At 36.5% G+C, this 15,641-nt stretch overlaps 1 protein-coding gene across 1 annotated transcript; it reads right to left on the bottom strand.

The window, feature by feature from the left end:
- Positions 1–2,967: 2,967 nt before the first annotated feature.
- Positions 2,968–7,437, bottom strand: TSHB (thyroid stimulating hormone beta). The gene is made up of 3 exons (XM_025358905.1): positions 7,407–7,437; positions 3,752–3,914; positions 2,968–3,304 (listed from the first exon to the last, which is right to left on the bottom strand). Exons 2-3 carry the CDS (start codon positions 3,911–3,913, stop codon positions 3,050–3,052), a joined length of 417 nt encoding a protein of 138 aa, XP_025214690.1. The 5' UTR covers position 3,914; positions 7,407–7,437; the 3' UTR covers positions 2,968–3,049.
- Between the last annotated feature and the right edge of the window lie 8,204 nt (positions 7,438–15,641).

The following is a 15,641-nucleotide window of genomic DNA, read 5'->3' as shown; positions in this document are numbered from 1 at the left end:
AAAGCCCTTGTATTCCACTGTAGAATGGCAACCCTCTTTCAGGTCCCAGCTCCTCTAAAGGAGAGCTTTCTCCTTTCGCTTATTAAACTTTCGCTTCATCCTCACCCTAGTGTTCATGTTCCTTAATTTTCTTGGTGGTAAGACAAAGAACTCTGGGTCCTACTTAAAAACAACAAAACTAAAACATCCTGGTGCATTGGCAAGGCTGCTAGGATAAGATGTATTGCATTGTGAATCCAGATATGTGAGGACCACTGGGCCCTCTAGGGAAGAAGGGAGATCAGGGCAGATTGGGACTAACACTTGTCCTGCATATTGGCCCATTAGCAAGTCATTGTTGACCTTACTGAAAACAATTTCAAGAGGGGACAATAGTGGAAGCCAAATTGTAATGACTGTGAAGAGAATGAGAAGCAAGGAAGTAGCTGGTTAGTGTAGTGGGCTCTTTCACACACACACACAAAAACTTGAAATAAGAACTCAAGGAGAGAGGGGGCAAATAACTAGATGGTTGCAGAGGATCAAGAGAGGGGTTTTTTTTGCTTTTGCTTTTTTTATGATGGGAAGAGATTTAAGGATGCTTCGTACTAAAAAGAAATGAAAAAGGAAGCAAGAGAAAATACAAGAGCAAACAGCAAAGTCCTGGGGGAGATGAGGAATGGAATTAGGAGCATCTTCTGAAACTAGTGGGAAAGATGCTGAATTCATCAGAACTTCTCAGTTGCACAAGTGTCAGAAACCTAACTCTAACTGGGCAGAAAAGGGAAGTTATGGTTTCTCTTAAGGGGTGAAGCCAGCTTCAGGTTAGGCTCAAATGATAACAATAGGCCTCTCTCTCCTCAGTCTCTCTTGCTCTCCATTGGACTGGAGAGCTAGCTGTTTCCAAGGGATGCCAAAGATGGCCAGCAGCAACTCCAGGCTCACATTTTATCAGTTTAGGAACCCCAACAGGCCAAGCACTTGTCTTTCTAATAGTCCAGGTTTGGTTGAGCCTAGCAGCATACCCACCCTCATCATCCTCACTGAAACCACTTGAACTCAAACTGGAAGTGAAGAGAATGCCAGAGGGAAATCAAGGTGCAGCTACCGGAAAAAGAGACATGGATGCTAAGCAGGCAGAAACATCAGGTAGAAGGAGGGTGGCAGAAGTAGAGAAAGTGAGCTAGAGTTGTCTTATAAGTGGGAATTAACCAGGAGAGATGAGCAAGTAGGGAAGAACCCAGCAGTGAACAGCAGAGTGGAAGTTACCTTCATAAAAGAATTTTTATTACACTTAGACTCAGTTCAAATCCTTGAAAAAACTTTTTCAGAATCCATGAAGGCATTCGTGACTAGTGCCAGTTAGATTTGAACATTAGACTTTGTATTTATTAATCAAAGATCTATATTTGACATACAGTTTTAAGTGGTATGCAGCTTTAAATGTCCATGTTATCAGCTGATATGAGAACCCCAAACCCTAGATTAATATGTGGAGACCACACAAATATCAACTTCAGATATTAAAGTAAAATAATGTGGGTTCTGACTTTTGTATGTAAATACACATCTATTCCCTCCCCATTGTACTAATCCATCTACAGGACCCCACCACTACTACCACCACCCTCCTCACCCCCACCCCCCGTGCACTATCAGCATACAGACATCTACAGTATGCCTAGCTGAATTTAACTGGTGGCTGTAGAATACAGCAAAGGCAACTGGCCCTGCTGAAAACTGTTTTTTGCCTTGGTGGGGGCAGTGTGAATGAAAAGGAATGGACAAGTAGAGGATATATCATCTTTTTGAGATCAAGTCTACAGGGCACTAGGTCTGTCTCATGTCAGTTACCTGTTGAAACCAAATTCTCATGAAAGAGTATCTAAGGAAGGAGAAGAAAAATAAACAGCTGCTTACCAAGCACATTTACCAGAAAACAGTGTTTCAATATTGATGAAGGTTTAGATTAAAATTTAGGATAATTCCACTCTCTCAAATCCCTTTGCACTCTCCCCCATCCCTAAAACCTTTTACAGTCATACTAGTTTTTCATTACATTAAAAGTCAAAACAGCCCCAGTTGCTTTTGGTATAAATGCTGAAAAGCATCTCCTATTACTTGAAGGACTACGAAGGATTTATACTTTCACATGTAAAGTGATCGTGGCCTCTTTTCTAGGCTTTGTAAACTGACTTTTTGGGGTATAACTTTTATAGGTCAGTTGGTGCACCAGAGTAATTAATTAAAGAAAATAGGCCGGGCGCGGTGGCTCAGGCCTGTAATCCCAGCACTTTGGGAGGCCAAGGCGGGTGGATCATGAGGTCAGGAGATTGAGACCATCCTGGCCAACATGGTGAAACACCATCTCTACTAAAAATACAAAAAACTTAGCCGAGCATGGTGGTGGGCACCTATAGTCCCAGCTACTCGGGAGGCTGAGGCAGGAGAATGGCGTGAACCCAGGAGGCGGAGCTTGCAGTGAGCCGAGATCGCACCACTGCACTCCAGCCTGGGCAACAGAGTAAGATTCCATCTCCCCTACTCCAAAAAAAAAAAAAAAATTTATCCAGTGCATTTGAATGACCAGGAATAAAGCACTACATTGTAGATTCCACATGCTCCTTACTCCCCACCTCCATGCCAGCCCTGCTTCTAGCCTTTTGAAGTAGATGTCTCCAGTATTCTGACACCATGTGTTCCTTCAGCTTTTGATCACATTACTCTTCATAACTCTGTAGTCATCCCACATTCACATTCTATATCACAGAAACCTCCTGGCCCTCTGTTAGGAGAGACTGCTCAAGGCAAGTTTTTTGGCATTTCGTATCCCTGTTCTCCATTTTACCTCCACTCTGCTCTTTCACGTGAAAACCATCCTTCGACTGAGCCCAGAAGGCCCACTCATTCAACTTTTCTTCTAAAACCGCTTAAGCTCTCTAACGCCTGTGTAGGTATGGGTATGGATTAAATAATTCTCAAAATGAACATAAGAGATTGTGAAACATAATATTTTTGTTAGCTTTATTTCAGGCAAGCACATTTAACCAAATTGCAAATTGTATCACTATTAGACAGAAAATCCTACCAGATAAGACTTCTGAGGTTTGGTACAGTAGTTTGTCTTGATGGCCTCATGTATACAGTCGCTATAGTCAGTATTGCACTTGCCACACTTACAGCTTAAAGCAACAGGATAGGAAAAATAGGGAGCAACATGGAGTGGGCATCCTGGTATTTCTACAGTCCTGTAGATGAAGTCTCTATATGTGCAAACATCCTGGGACAGAGCATATTTGGGAAGAAACAGTTTGCCATTGATATCCTGAGGAAAGAACAGAAAAGAGAACATAATGTGACAGGACTTTAGGAAACATATAGAAATAGAAACATAAAAATAAATTCACTTATATTCCTTCATCACAAATACAACTGGGAAAGAATTCTTTAGCCCCATTCTCCAATACCAACTTAACCACACTGAATTCTACAGAGATAAAAGTGACACCCTCCTCTCTTTTATCATTGATCATGGGAACAAGATAAGGTTTAAGTAAATCTGGGACATAAAACTGTTATAAAATTATCTGCATCCATTGTGCTGAGTAGATTCACATAATATTGTAACCTGTGTACTCTGCTTCTAAGGAGTCAATAACCATTAGATTTGGGAAACGAGGCTGTGATTTATTTCATTTCCTTTCTATATAGGAACGGACTTCTTAAAGGCTTATATAATTTACAGCCAAAAGAAGTAACATGAACTACATACCCGTGTCATACAATATCCAGCACAGATGGTGGTGTTGATGGTTAGGCAATAAGCACACTCTCTCCTTTCGATGTGCATTGTATACTCAGTTGGAATACAAAAAGACATTGCTTGTCCACATGCAAGGCCAAAAAGCATGGACATCAGAAAGACAGCCGTCATGCTAAATCAAAGACAAAATTAAAGAACCTATTGGTTAAAATCAGAAAGGGCAAATAAGCCAAGAAAAAGTATAACCAAACCTCAATACCATCCCAATGCATATAATCATGCTTATAATTCTACCATTTGGTCAAGGAAGACGCCAGAAAGATAAAGTCCAAAAAAGGTCAGCTAAAATTACTACTGGCGTTAAGGGGCTAACTCAGAAATCTAGGAACCCCCTGATCCCACTTCCAAACCCTTAGGATATCCCTTTAAGGTTGAAATATGTACAGTTGGAACAAATAAAAGATTATTTTACACAGAAAGAGGTATGTAATTTGTTCTCAAAAAGATTAACAGGCAAAAAAGAAAAAAAAAGATTGACACAATTAGAAGAATACAATCAAGGATGACAGCTCCATTATGGGTTAGCCAGGAATATTAAATAATTTTTGGATGCATGGAAGAAAATAGAGGATCCACAGTGCCTCAGGCAGAAACAGAACATGCATCTCAATAGAGCTTGCGTGATGAAGAACTTGTTCAATATCAATTGGATGTCATTATCAATATGTATTGATCGGATATAGTTATATATATGATATATTGGATATATCATATCAATATGACATTGATATGATATTGATATCATTATACCTCTGGATAATGTTATGACATAATTATTTTAGTTCTACTACTGAGGAAGGGTAATTAAATTTCAGACTTTTGGATGTAAGTTGATCACCCTGAAGATTTAAGAAGTTTTTTTTTAATCTTACAAATATTGTACAGCTAGCTAGATGTGTCTGGATTTTTTTCATTCTCAAGTATCATTGTCAGTAAAGAAAATATATACCTTAATGGAGTATTATTGTTGTCTATGAACATAAACTTGTTTGCTTGTTCTATTAAATAAATTATAATTTACAAAATATTTTGTTCAATAATCAGAAGTACCAAGATTTCCCCAAATCTGTCAGTTATACCTAAACAGCATCTTTAAGCTATATACACTAAAACCTATGTTAACTGAAACCTCATAGGTTCAGCCTCAGTTAACCAGGATTTTTTTTTCAATCAACTTATAAGAAACCATGAAAACCACATTACACAGGTTACCAGGGATTTATTTTAAATGCCAGATTCCAGAGATTAGTGGTCATTTCAATCAACCTTCTATTCCTAGAATGAGAATTGCAGATAAATTAGATAAACATATATTGAGCGTCTGAACCAGGCACTGACAGACACAAATGGAAAAGACACGGTCCTTTACCTAAAGGGGTGACTGTCCAGTGGAGGAGCTAATATGAACACAAATAATAAAAATATAGATTGTTCTAGTGCTCTGAAAGAGTCCAGATTATGACTTTAAGACCTACAATTATCAAAGATTTATGTTTACTATATTTCTTATTACAAAAGAAAGTAACCCATTTTAGGAAGACTTAACTTTTAAAGGTTAAAATAACAGGGGTTTTTCTCACAAATTCTTTTAAATGAAATGTTGCATATTCAAACATTCTATGGAGGGTTTTTTTTTTTTTGGTATTTGAGTTAAGGAGCAAAAACCATACAAATTCCTTACTCATGGAACCTGGCTTCCTCAAGCGCTTCTCAAATGTCAGCTCCCTCTATGGTCCAGAGTTGGTCCCAGTATTTTAGAGATACAGACCTTGAGGATCCTCTGTAGGAGCTTAACATTACTAACTGCTAAATTATGTAACATGCTTACCCATCATGGTCATTATCGTTCTGGCTTGTTTAGACAGCCAGCTACTGAGTTTTTTCTATAGGAAACAATTAACTTCACATATTTTACCTTTTAGCTCTATGATTCTGTATAAAATCGATGTGGTGACCTGGTGATGAAAATATTGGTCTAAAAATTAAGAAACAGAATTCTTCCATAAATCTATGAGAACTTGACTAAAATGTACAATCTGTTTGGGTGTTATTTCCCCATCTGCAAAACAGAAAGTGACAAGTACACCCGACCCTTTTTAAAATGTAGGATGAAAATTTGTTTTGGTTTTCCTGTTATTGTCATACTTTCTATGGATACTCTATATTTTTTAAGTTTCTCCTATAAACGTGGAACTCTAAAGTAACAAAAGTAGAAAATGAAAGTGCTGAATTACCAGCCACAGTAGCTGTACAACTTTGTGGGCATAAAGAAAGCAAGAACTGTGCCTTTTCCTTTACTTCTTTATTGCAAATAGTAAAACTTCACCCACAGAATCTTTCTGGGCCTCAACTTTCTCATCTATAAAAGGAAGGCTTAGAACCAGAAGATGATCATGAAAATCTTCGCAGCACAAATAGTCTGTAATTCTATATAATAAATTAGTGTCAGATCTGATTGATTGATTAAGAGTTAGTGATCTAAATTCTACTTCAGGATTTAATTGCAGTTGTGTGCAACTGAGTAATTTAATGTCTTTGTGCCTTCATTTTTCCATATGTCCCTTCCTAAAGTCATAAAAAGAATAAAACAATACACGTGAAACACTTGGCACTCTATATAAGAAAGATCATATAGCTATATAACACTGTACAAATCAGCGTTAGTTAATCCCTTCCTCTGTGATACGCCACAATTTCTTCTTCATCGTCATCTGGGTTCTCATCTTTGCCACTTAATCATCTGAAATCATCATAAATAATTTGTTGGGTACCTAAACATAGAAGGCATGGTTTCAGGCAGGGCCTAAATAATGAGATGCCTTCTTCAGATGCATGACCATATATGTGCCTACTTTCAACATATTTTCTTATTCCAAGATATGTTCTTTCCTTTGCCCCTTTCCTCTCTTTTTTCCTCCTATTTTTGCTCCCAATGCTTCATTCTTAATAAACACTTTCCTCTCTGCTCTGCCAATTTCCTTCATTAATTTTTACACTCCAAATCCCTTACTATGAAAAGAACTAATTGCCCATCCTATGAATAATCCTGGAACTTCATTAAAGCAGCATATTTTTCTAGAAAGCAAAATGTGCTATACAGCAGGTGTGTGTATGTTGAACACTATCAAAGGTGGTTTAACTGTTAAATAACTAAAAAGAACTTATAATACAGAGCACATTACCCCTGCAGGTACTCAAAAATTAATTTGCTCTAACATTTCCAGAAGCATATTTTCATAAAAGATGACCATTAGTACAGGAATTGAGAGGATTTAATACACAGATCATTAAATTGACAACAATATTTAAATCAAAATGAAAACAGAAGAAAGCCATGAATATCAAATATCCTTCATTAGGGAACTAACCAGTTGCTTCTCTTTCTTTAAGTCAATGAATTTTTTCCTTATTCTTATGTATGTAGTTCACTCACCTTCATCTACTGCTAAACAATTTGGAGCAATAATTTAAAATATTAGAGCCTATTGAAGCAAATTATCTTTTAGCATTTTCCACTTTCTAAAAAATGGTAAAATGGTGAAAATGAAAAAAAATAGCTTAAGAACATTTCATTTCACAGAGCCTTCTTACTATAGACACCTACCTTACTTTGCATTGGTGAGCAGATGCTGTGATGACCCAAACTAAAAGCTCTTGGTTCATTTTATACCCTTCAGGATAATCCCCTCTGATCTTCCTGTTTATATAATTGCATTTGATTTACTGCTTTTTTATCTGAAAAGCATCTATTGAAAATTCATACTGAACTCCAAATAAAATGTATTTAGACAAACAAGCTCACCATATCTTTCCCTGGAAGCTGACATTATTGAAGCATGCATTTTCCTCTCTCCTGTTTCAAAATAAATTACCTTTTAAATTTATTCTTTATTAATATTTATTTATTAATATTAATAAAAGATAGATACAGAATGGGAAAAGCCAAATTCAAAAAACACTCTAACATCATCTAAGTAAGTCTTGGGAATAAAAATTTATTTGGGGCTTGAGTGCTTCAAGTTTTACCTAAATGTTCATGTAAAGATATATAAAATTTTTCCTCATCTAAAAATTTTGTTTAGAACAAAATGTGTAGTTCAAAATATTTTGGGGGAGATTTTAAGATATTAAGTAAAATTTACACGTGTGAAAGAATGACTGTCTGAGGAACATGGCCACATCTGACAGGATGTCAAGCTGACCTGAGATAAAATTTTGGCCCTGCCATTTGCTTGCTATATGACATTGGCATGCTTAACCGCTTTAGTTTCTATGAAAAGGTAATATCACTTCTCTAACAATTTTTGGTGTTGAGCATTTTTTCATATGCTTGTTGGCCATGTATATATCTTCTTTTGAAAAGTGTCTGTTTATGTCTTTTGCCCACTTTTTAACAGGGTTCTTCAGTTTTTGCTTATAAATTTGTTTAAGCTTCTTATGGATTCTGGGTATTAGACCTTTGTCAGATGCATAGTTTGCAAATATTTTCTCCCATTCTATAGGTTGTGTGTTTATTCTGTTGATAGTTTCTTTTGCTGTTATACCAGGTAACAAAAGTACACGATCCTAGAGAGATGGGAAGCAGACAGGGAGAAACAGACTGGAGAAAGTTTCTGGGCCATAATGCAGAAGCTCTTTAGTTAAAGCTCTTTAGTTTAAAAAAAAGGTCAATTTTTGTTTTTGTTGAAGTTGCATTTGTCATCTTTGTCATGAAATCTTTGCCCAGTCCTACATCTGGAATGATATTTCCGAGGTTATCCTCCAGAGTTTTTAGTTTTAGGTTTTATATTTAAGGCTTTAATCCATGTTGAGTTGATTTTTCTATACAGTGTAGGGAAGGGATCCAGTTTCAATCTTCTGCATATGGCTAGCCAGTTATCTCAGCACCATTTATTGAATAGGGAATCCTTTCCCCATTGCTTGTTTTTGTCAGTTTAATTGAGCAAAGAACGATTGTTGAATCAGGCAGCCCTCAGAATCAGAAGAGATTCACAGAACTCTGCTCCTCAATGTGGGCAGACAGCATTTATGAACAGAAAGTAGAAATGAGATACTGAAACAGCTTGATTTCATTATAGATCAGCACTTGCCTTACTTGGACAAAGTCTGATCAGCTGGCTGCCTATAATTGATTGAAGCTCAGCTGCTGTGATGAGCTGAAACTCAGCTGTTTGTTACCAAAGTATACTCCTAAGTTAGGCTTTCAGTTAGTTTACATACTAAGTTAGGTTGCAGTTCATTATGTAGGAACTCACAACACAGAGGTATCCTCAGGCCATATTTCCTTTAACAGATATATACCGAGAAATGGCCATGCCAGGGGCTCCAAAGTCTTGGGAATGTGAGCTACTATGTAATAAGATAATTTTGAAAACAGGGAAACTGGAAATGAGGGTGCCAATCTAATTTCAGACAAGATGCTAACACAAGAGTATGATAAATGGAAGAATATTAGATATGTGTTTCTAATGGAATGAGTGCCTCCTTTGTATATAAAGCATTGATTCAGGAGCTCATTTTCTAGTGGATTTATATACCTATCCCTGGGAGATACATATATGTATGTGTGTGTGTACATATGTAATGGGCAACTATAAAAACACTTGGCCTGTTACTAGAAGAACTATAATAAATATCATGCATTTGGGTAGTGATTTTCTTGCTAAAGAGGCCTTAATGTATATGATCTCATACTGTTAAAATCACGAGGTCAGGAGATCGAGACCATCCTGGCTAACATGGTGAAACCCCGTCTCTACTAAAAATACAAAAAACTAGCCGGGCGTGGTGGCGGGCGCCTGTAGTCCCAGCTACTCGGAGGCTGAGGCAGGAGAATGGCCTGAACCTGGGAGGCGGAGCTTGCAGTGAGCTGAGATCGCGCCACTGCACTCCAGCCTGGGTGACACAGCGCGAGACTCCGTCTCAAAAAAAAAAAAAAAAAAAGAATCCAGGCATGTTGAATTTGTGCTTCTGATGCAGGTTTACTTTCTCACCCAAAATAATTATAAAACAGTACAAAATATATAAAATAATGTCTCTATACATATTGGACATCAGGAAACAAAAGTACGTGATCTGAGAGACATAGGAAACAAACAGGAAGAAACTGCCTGGAGAAAGTTTCTGAGCCATAGGGCAGGAAAGGTTACCAAGGCAGAGGCCAGAAGCATCACCAAATTGAAGAGATAGACCTGGGAGTCCATGGATCCCCAAGGCAGACAGAGTTCACAAGAAAGACATTATCAAAAACGAAAACCACAAACTAATAACCCTCATGAAATGAACATAGATACAAAAATTCTTCACAAAATTTAGCAAAACAAAATAAGCAATACATAAAAAGAATAATACGTCATGGTCAAAGTGGAATTTATTTCAGGAATGCAAGTTTAGTTTGCATTCAATTAAGAAAATTCACCATACTAACAGACTAAAAAATAAAAGGCTTACAATGATCTCAATGGAAACACACACACACATACACACACACACAACCACATACACAAAAGCATTTGACAAAATCCAACATACATTCCTGAAAAAATTTTCAGGAAACTTGGAATAGAAGAAAACTTCCTAACTTAATAAAAGGCATCAGCAAAAATTTATGATTAATATCATACTTAATATTGAAAGACAAAATACTTTTCCTCTAAGATCAGGAAAAAGGCAAAAATGTCTGCTTTTGCATCTTCTATTAAACACTGTACTGTATGTGCAATGTTCATGCAATAAGCCAAAGGAAAAAAGACATTCAGATGGGAAAGGAAGGAGTAAAATTTTATTCACACGTAACATGACCATCAATGTAGAAAATCTTATTGAATCGCTGATTTCAAGATTGTAAAACTATGGTAATTAAGAAAGTGGTGGTAAGACAGATCATTGGAACAAAATATGGTCCAGTAATAAACCTGCACACATGTGGTCAAATGACTTTCAAGAAAGGTGAAAATGAAATCATGTAGAGAATAAATAGTATTTTCAACAAATGGTGCTGGAACAATTCGTTATCCATATATAAAAATAAATACTTTTTTAAAATAAATAAATAACTTCAATACATAGCTTGCATTATATACAAATGTTAACATGAAATATAAAAACTAAAATTCTAAAACTTCTAGAAGAAAGCACGGAATAAAACGTCTGTTAGGCAAAACTTGAATTAGGCAAAACTTTCTTAAATATAACACCAACAGCATGATCCATTTTCAAAAACAATAAATTGGACTCTGTCAGAATTAAGAACTTCTCTCTTCAAAAGGCATTGTTAAAACAACAAAGACATATCACAAACTGAAAGCAAAGAAACTTGCAAATTATACATAAGATAAAGAACTTGTATACAGAATATATGAAGAACTTGCTATACTCAATTGTAAGAAAAAATTATCCAATTTTTTAAATAAGCAAATGTTTGAATAGACATTTCACAAAATTATATAGATGGGAACTAAACAGATGAAAAATTTTCATCATTAGTCTCAGAGATAAGCAAATTAAGACCTCAATGACATAGCACTACACACTTCTTGGGCTGCCTAAAATTTAAAAATTGGAAATACCAAGGGTTAGCAAGGATGTGGAGCAACTGAAATTTGCATACAATGTTTGATGGAAACATAAAATGGTACAAGTTTGTCAGTTCATAAGTCTCTCAAAAAGTTAAACATACACCTACAATATGACCTAACCATTCCACTCCTAAGTATTTATCTAAGAGAAATAATAGGATATATCCATCCATGAACTTGTACACAAACATTTATAGCATCTTTATTTTTTTTTTTTTTTTTTTTTTTTTTTTTGAGACTGAGTCTGGCTCTGTCGCCCAGGCTGGAGTGCAGTGGCCGGATCTCAGCTCACTGCAAGCTCCGCCTCCCGGGTTTACGCCATTCTCCTGCCTCAGCCTCCCGAGCAGCTGGGACCACAGGCGCCCACCACCTCGCCCGGCTAGTTTTTTGTATTTTTTTTTTAGTAGAGATGGGGTTTCACCGTGTTAGCCAGGATGGTCTCGATCTCCTGACCTCGTGATCCGCCCGTCTCGGCCTCCCAAAGTGCTGGGATTACAGGCTTGAGCCACCGCGCCCGGCCAGCATCTTTATTTTTAATAGTCCCAAACTGGAAACAAACTGAATGTCCCTCCACAGGTGATAAACAAATATGTCACACATATGCAATAGAATATTTGCCAGCAATAAATAGGAATAAACTACCGACATAGCAGTGACATTAATATCAATAATTATGTTATAATCTTAATATTATTAACATAGACCAAAACAGAGTACATGCCATATAATTCTGTTTATATAAAATACCAGAAAATACAAATTAATGTAAGACAGAAAGCAGATTAATGATTGCCTGGGGATGAGGAAAGACAAGGAAGGGGAAGAAAGAGGATTTCCAAGGGGCAGAGGAAACATTTAGGAAGTGAAAAATATGTTCATTATCTTGATTGTGATGATGGTTTTACAGGATACACATATGTTAAAACCTACCAAAACATATGCAGGGTTAGGGGTTGAATTATGTACCCCCAAATTTCAAATGTTGAAGTTCTAACCTGTAGTATATCAGAATGTGACCTTATTTGGAAATAAGTTCATTACAAATGAAATTAATTAATATGAAATAACACTGGAGTAAAGTAGGCCACTAGCCAATATGATTGGATATATCCCCTTACAAAAAGAGGAAATTTGGACGCAGACACATGAACAAGGAGAATGCCATGTGGAGAATGAAATTATGTTGCCTCAAACCAAGGACTACCAGAAGCTACAATAGAGGCCTGGAATACATCCTAGCTCAGCAGCTTCAGAGGGAACATGGCCCTGCAGACACCTTGATCTTGGACTTCTGGCCTCTAGAGCTGTGAGAAGATAAATCTCTGTTGTTTTAAACCACTCAGTTTATGGTACTGTGTTATGGCAGTCCTAGGAAACTAATATATGCAATTTATTGTATGTCAATTATACCTCAATAAAACTGATAAAAAATATGGTAGGTGGAAATGATCTGTGCCTATTTGTCTAACTTCATGTCATACCCACCTCCCTCCACCTTTTATTTATTATGTCTCTTCGAACATTCCAAACTTGTTCTTGGAACAGTGCTTTTACATTTGCTATTTGTTTATTATGGAGCAACCTTTCGACAAGTCTTTGAATGGCTTTCTCCTTATCATCTCAGCTTAAAAATTACTTCTTTAGAAAACCCTTCCTTGACAACCAAGTCTAATGCAGCCTACTGCCACTGTCACTTTTTATCCTGTTATCTCATATTTTCTTCATTGCACTCAGCGTTTTCTGATACTATATTTGTTTATATACTTATTCTCTGTCTCTCCCTTTCCAACTAGACTGTAAGCAATTTAAATGGAAGCTTTATTTGTCTTGCTCATCACCATATCTTCAGAATCCAAACCAGCCTCTGCTATATATTAGGTACTCAGTAAATACTGATTACATAAATAAATGGAAACATAGATCCTATTCTGACATTTTGCATCCATGGAGAGGTTACTTAATGCTCTGATGTTCTATAGATAGTTACAGGCACAGTCAGGCTAACATCCAAGTTTCTTGACATTGTTTTCGTTGCATTAAAATTTTAAGTCATTTTCAAAGAAAAGCAAACACTCACACTCTTTAGTTAGCCAAACAGAAGTGGCATTAAAATATGAATCAGATTTACTGACATTATCCTTTACCCAAAAGATTGGGTACTTTTCTAGCTCCTACTATTCTCTATATCCATACAATTCTAAAATCCTGGTCAATATAGACACTTTTAAAAAAATCGGTTTAGTCATCTTAAGTCTGAGTTATCAGTAAGAATCATATTAAAATGGCCTGCAACATGAAACAAAACCTGTTTGTTTACTTAATTCCTTTCAATGCTTTTTTCCTTAATACAGATAATTGGTAGCAAATAGAGTTCACCCTATTTGCATATTGATCATTTTATTATTTTAAAGCTCTCAAGTGAGAAGACAAAATTGATTTAATATGTATAAAAATTATGTCAATTTGCTTCTCTCTTTTGGTAACAGATTAAAGCCCCTTGTACAGCAGATTTACATGAATGTATGCAAGTTCTTTTCTATTTCAAAACATTTTTTTAAATTAAGGTCATCTATAAATGTTAATAGAAATTGCTAATGTCTTCTGTAATAAAATTTGTAGTGTTAAAAAGTCAGATTGGTATCTAATTTTCCTTACCCGTATGTCAAAACTAGTTTCTCTGTCCCTTAGTATAATATCTTTCTTTCTACTTATGTTACTTTATATAACCCCTGGTAATTAGATATTATTTCTCTGGCTGAATAATGTGAGCAGTATTAACCATACTCACAATAATAGGTGTAGCCACTTCTCAGCAACTAATGAACAATATGCTGTTAATCTCACCCAAAAATTTTTAACTTTTCTTATCTTTTTTAGCACACCTTTTGTTTCTAAAGAAGTTCACAGTATTATTATATGCAAAAATCAATCAAAAATTTAGTTAGCAAATTAATCAGTGGTAGTCACAGAATAATAAATCCATAATGTAGTTAACGTGTCTCATTACATATGTATGAGTTTTCCTAGTGTTTAAAATTATCTTCTATTGGGAACAATGGCTATTCATGGACTCATTAATTCATTTGTTCAACAAATCTATGATATTTCCACCTCATTCCAGACACTGCCCTCAAGAAATCCCTTCTTACCAGTCATCTTCTTCACGCAGCTATAAAATAGCAGTCCAGTTGAGCCCCAGACCCATGTATCCAACTCCCTATCTTGTAGGAGTTGTCTTCATCTCCAATTAGATGTTCCACAGGAACTCCAAACTCAGTGAGCACCCTGAATCCCAGGGACTGAGTTACATGCCTCATTCTTATACCAGCATATCGCCCCCTGGGCTTACTCCCAAAATAAGGCAGGAGAACAAGACTAAGTCAGCTATTCTAGCCCAAAACATGAACCAGGTTTGGTGAACCTCCCCATAGGTAAAGTAAGTAAAAGAATAAGGAGAAGACCAAAATGTGTTTAGGTAAAGACATTTTGATTTCAAGGAAGTCAGGAGTAGGGAAAAGCTCTTCCCTGCCTGGCACAAGAGGAGGCCTCCCAGTTTCTACTCCAGCACTACCAACAACTGTTCTCATTTGTCAGTGCCCAGACTATTCAGCTTCTCCCCAGAGCCCCACATATTTCTGCTCTCACCCATCAAGGATAAACTGGTATAAGAATTTCTCTTCTACTAAAAACAGTTCGAAAACAGGGCAAAATATATGAAACAATTATTCATAGACTTTTGATAATAGGAACCACAAGGCTGATACTGAAAGAAAGGAAACCAATAAGTTAACCCCTATGATTGTCCTAGATACCTGAAGGCAGTTTCTAGGCTACAGCACAGAGAGGGGCAACCAAACAGAGATGATATTCTTGAGGAATTGTGAAGACACATATAGAAGTTCAGGGAGGCTGAAATGCCTAGAATTTTTAGGACAGAGAAATGAAGAGGAGGGAGCTGCCTAGAAAGAAAATCTGGAGATCTGAAAGGGGTTTTCACTGAGTCTTTGACTGATGACCAATTTGTATATGATCGGGTTGAAACTATGAAGCCAAGGAAAGATCACTGAAAATCAGGAGGCTGAACAATTCCTAGAGCTTACTTATATCTAAAAATAGTTTGTGCTTCCATAAGCCAGAGTGGAGAGGTACTATAATATATAATTAGGTAGAGTCCTCAGAAAAGTCATGCTTTAAAAGTGAGGATAAATTAACTCTAGAGTTAAGGCTGCTCTGAACCTTCCTGAACAAAGATAAAAAGCAAC

The sequence above is a fragment of the Theropithecus gelada genome, chromosome 1 (assembly GCF_003255815.1).
Source record: "Theropithecus gelada isolate Dixy chromosome 1, Tgel_1.0, whole genome shotgun sequence".
NCBI lineage: Eukaryota > Metazoa > Chordata > Mammalia > Primates > Cercopithecidae > Theropithecus > Theropithecus gelada.
Note: the sequence above shows the minus strand (reverse complement) of the source record. Positions and strands in the feature narration are given on the sequence as shown.

Bases quoted from the DNA above. Each gene is read 5' to 3' on its own strand.
- TSHB (XM_025358905.1), bottom strand. From the start codon at position 3,913: ATGACGGCTGTCTTTCTGATGTCCATGCTTTTTGGCCTTGCATGTGGA. The intron at 3,305-3,751 runs GTATGTAGTTCA...TTCTTTCCTCAG, and splicing joins CTGGATATTGTATGACACGG to GATATCAATGGCAAACTGTT.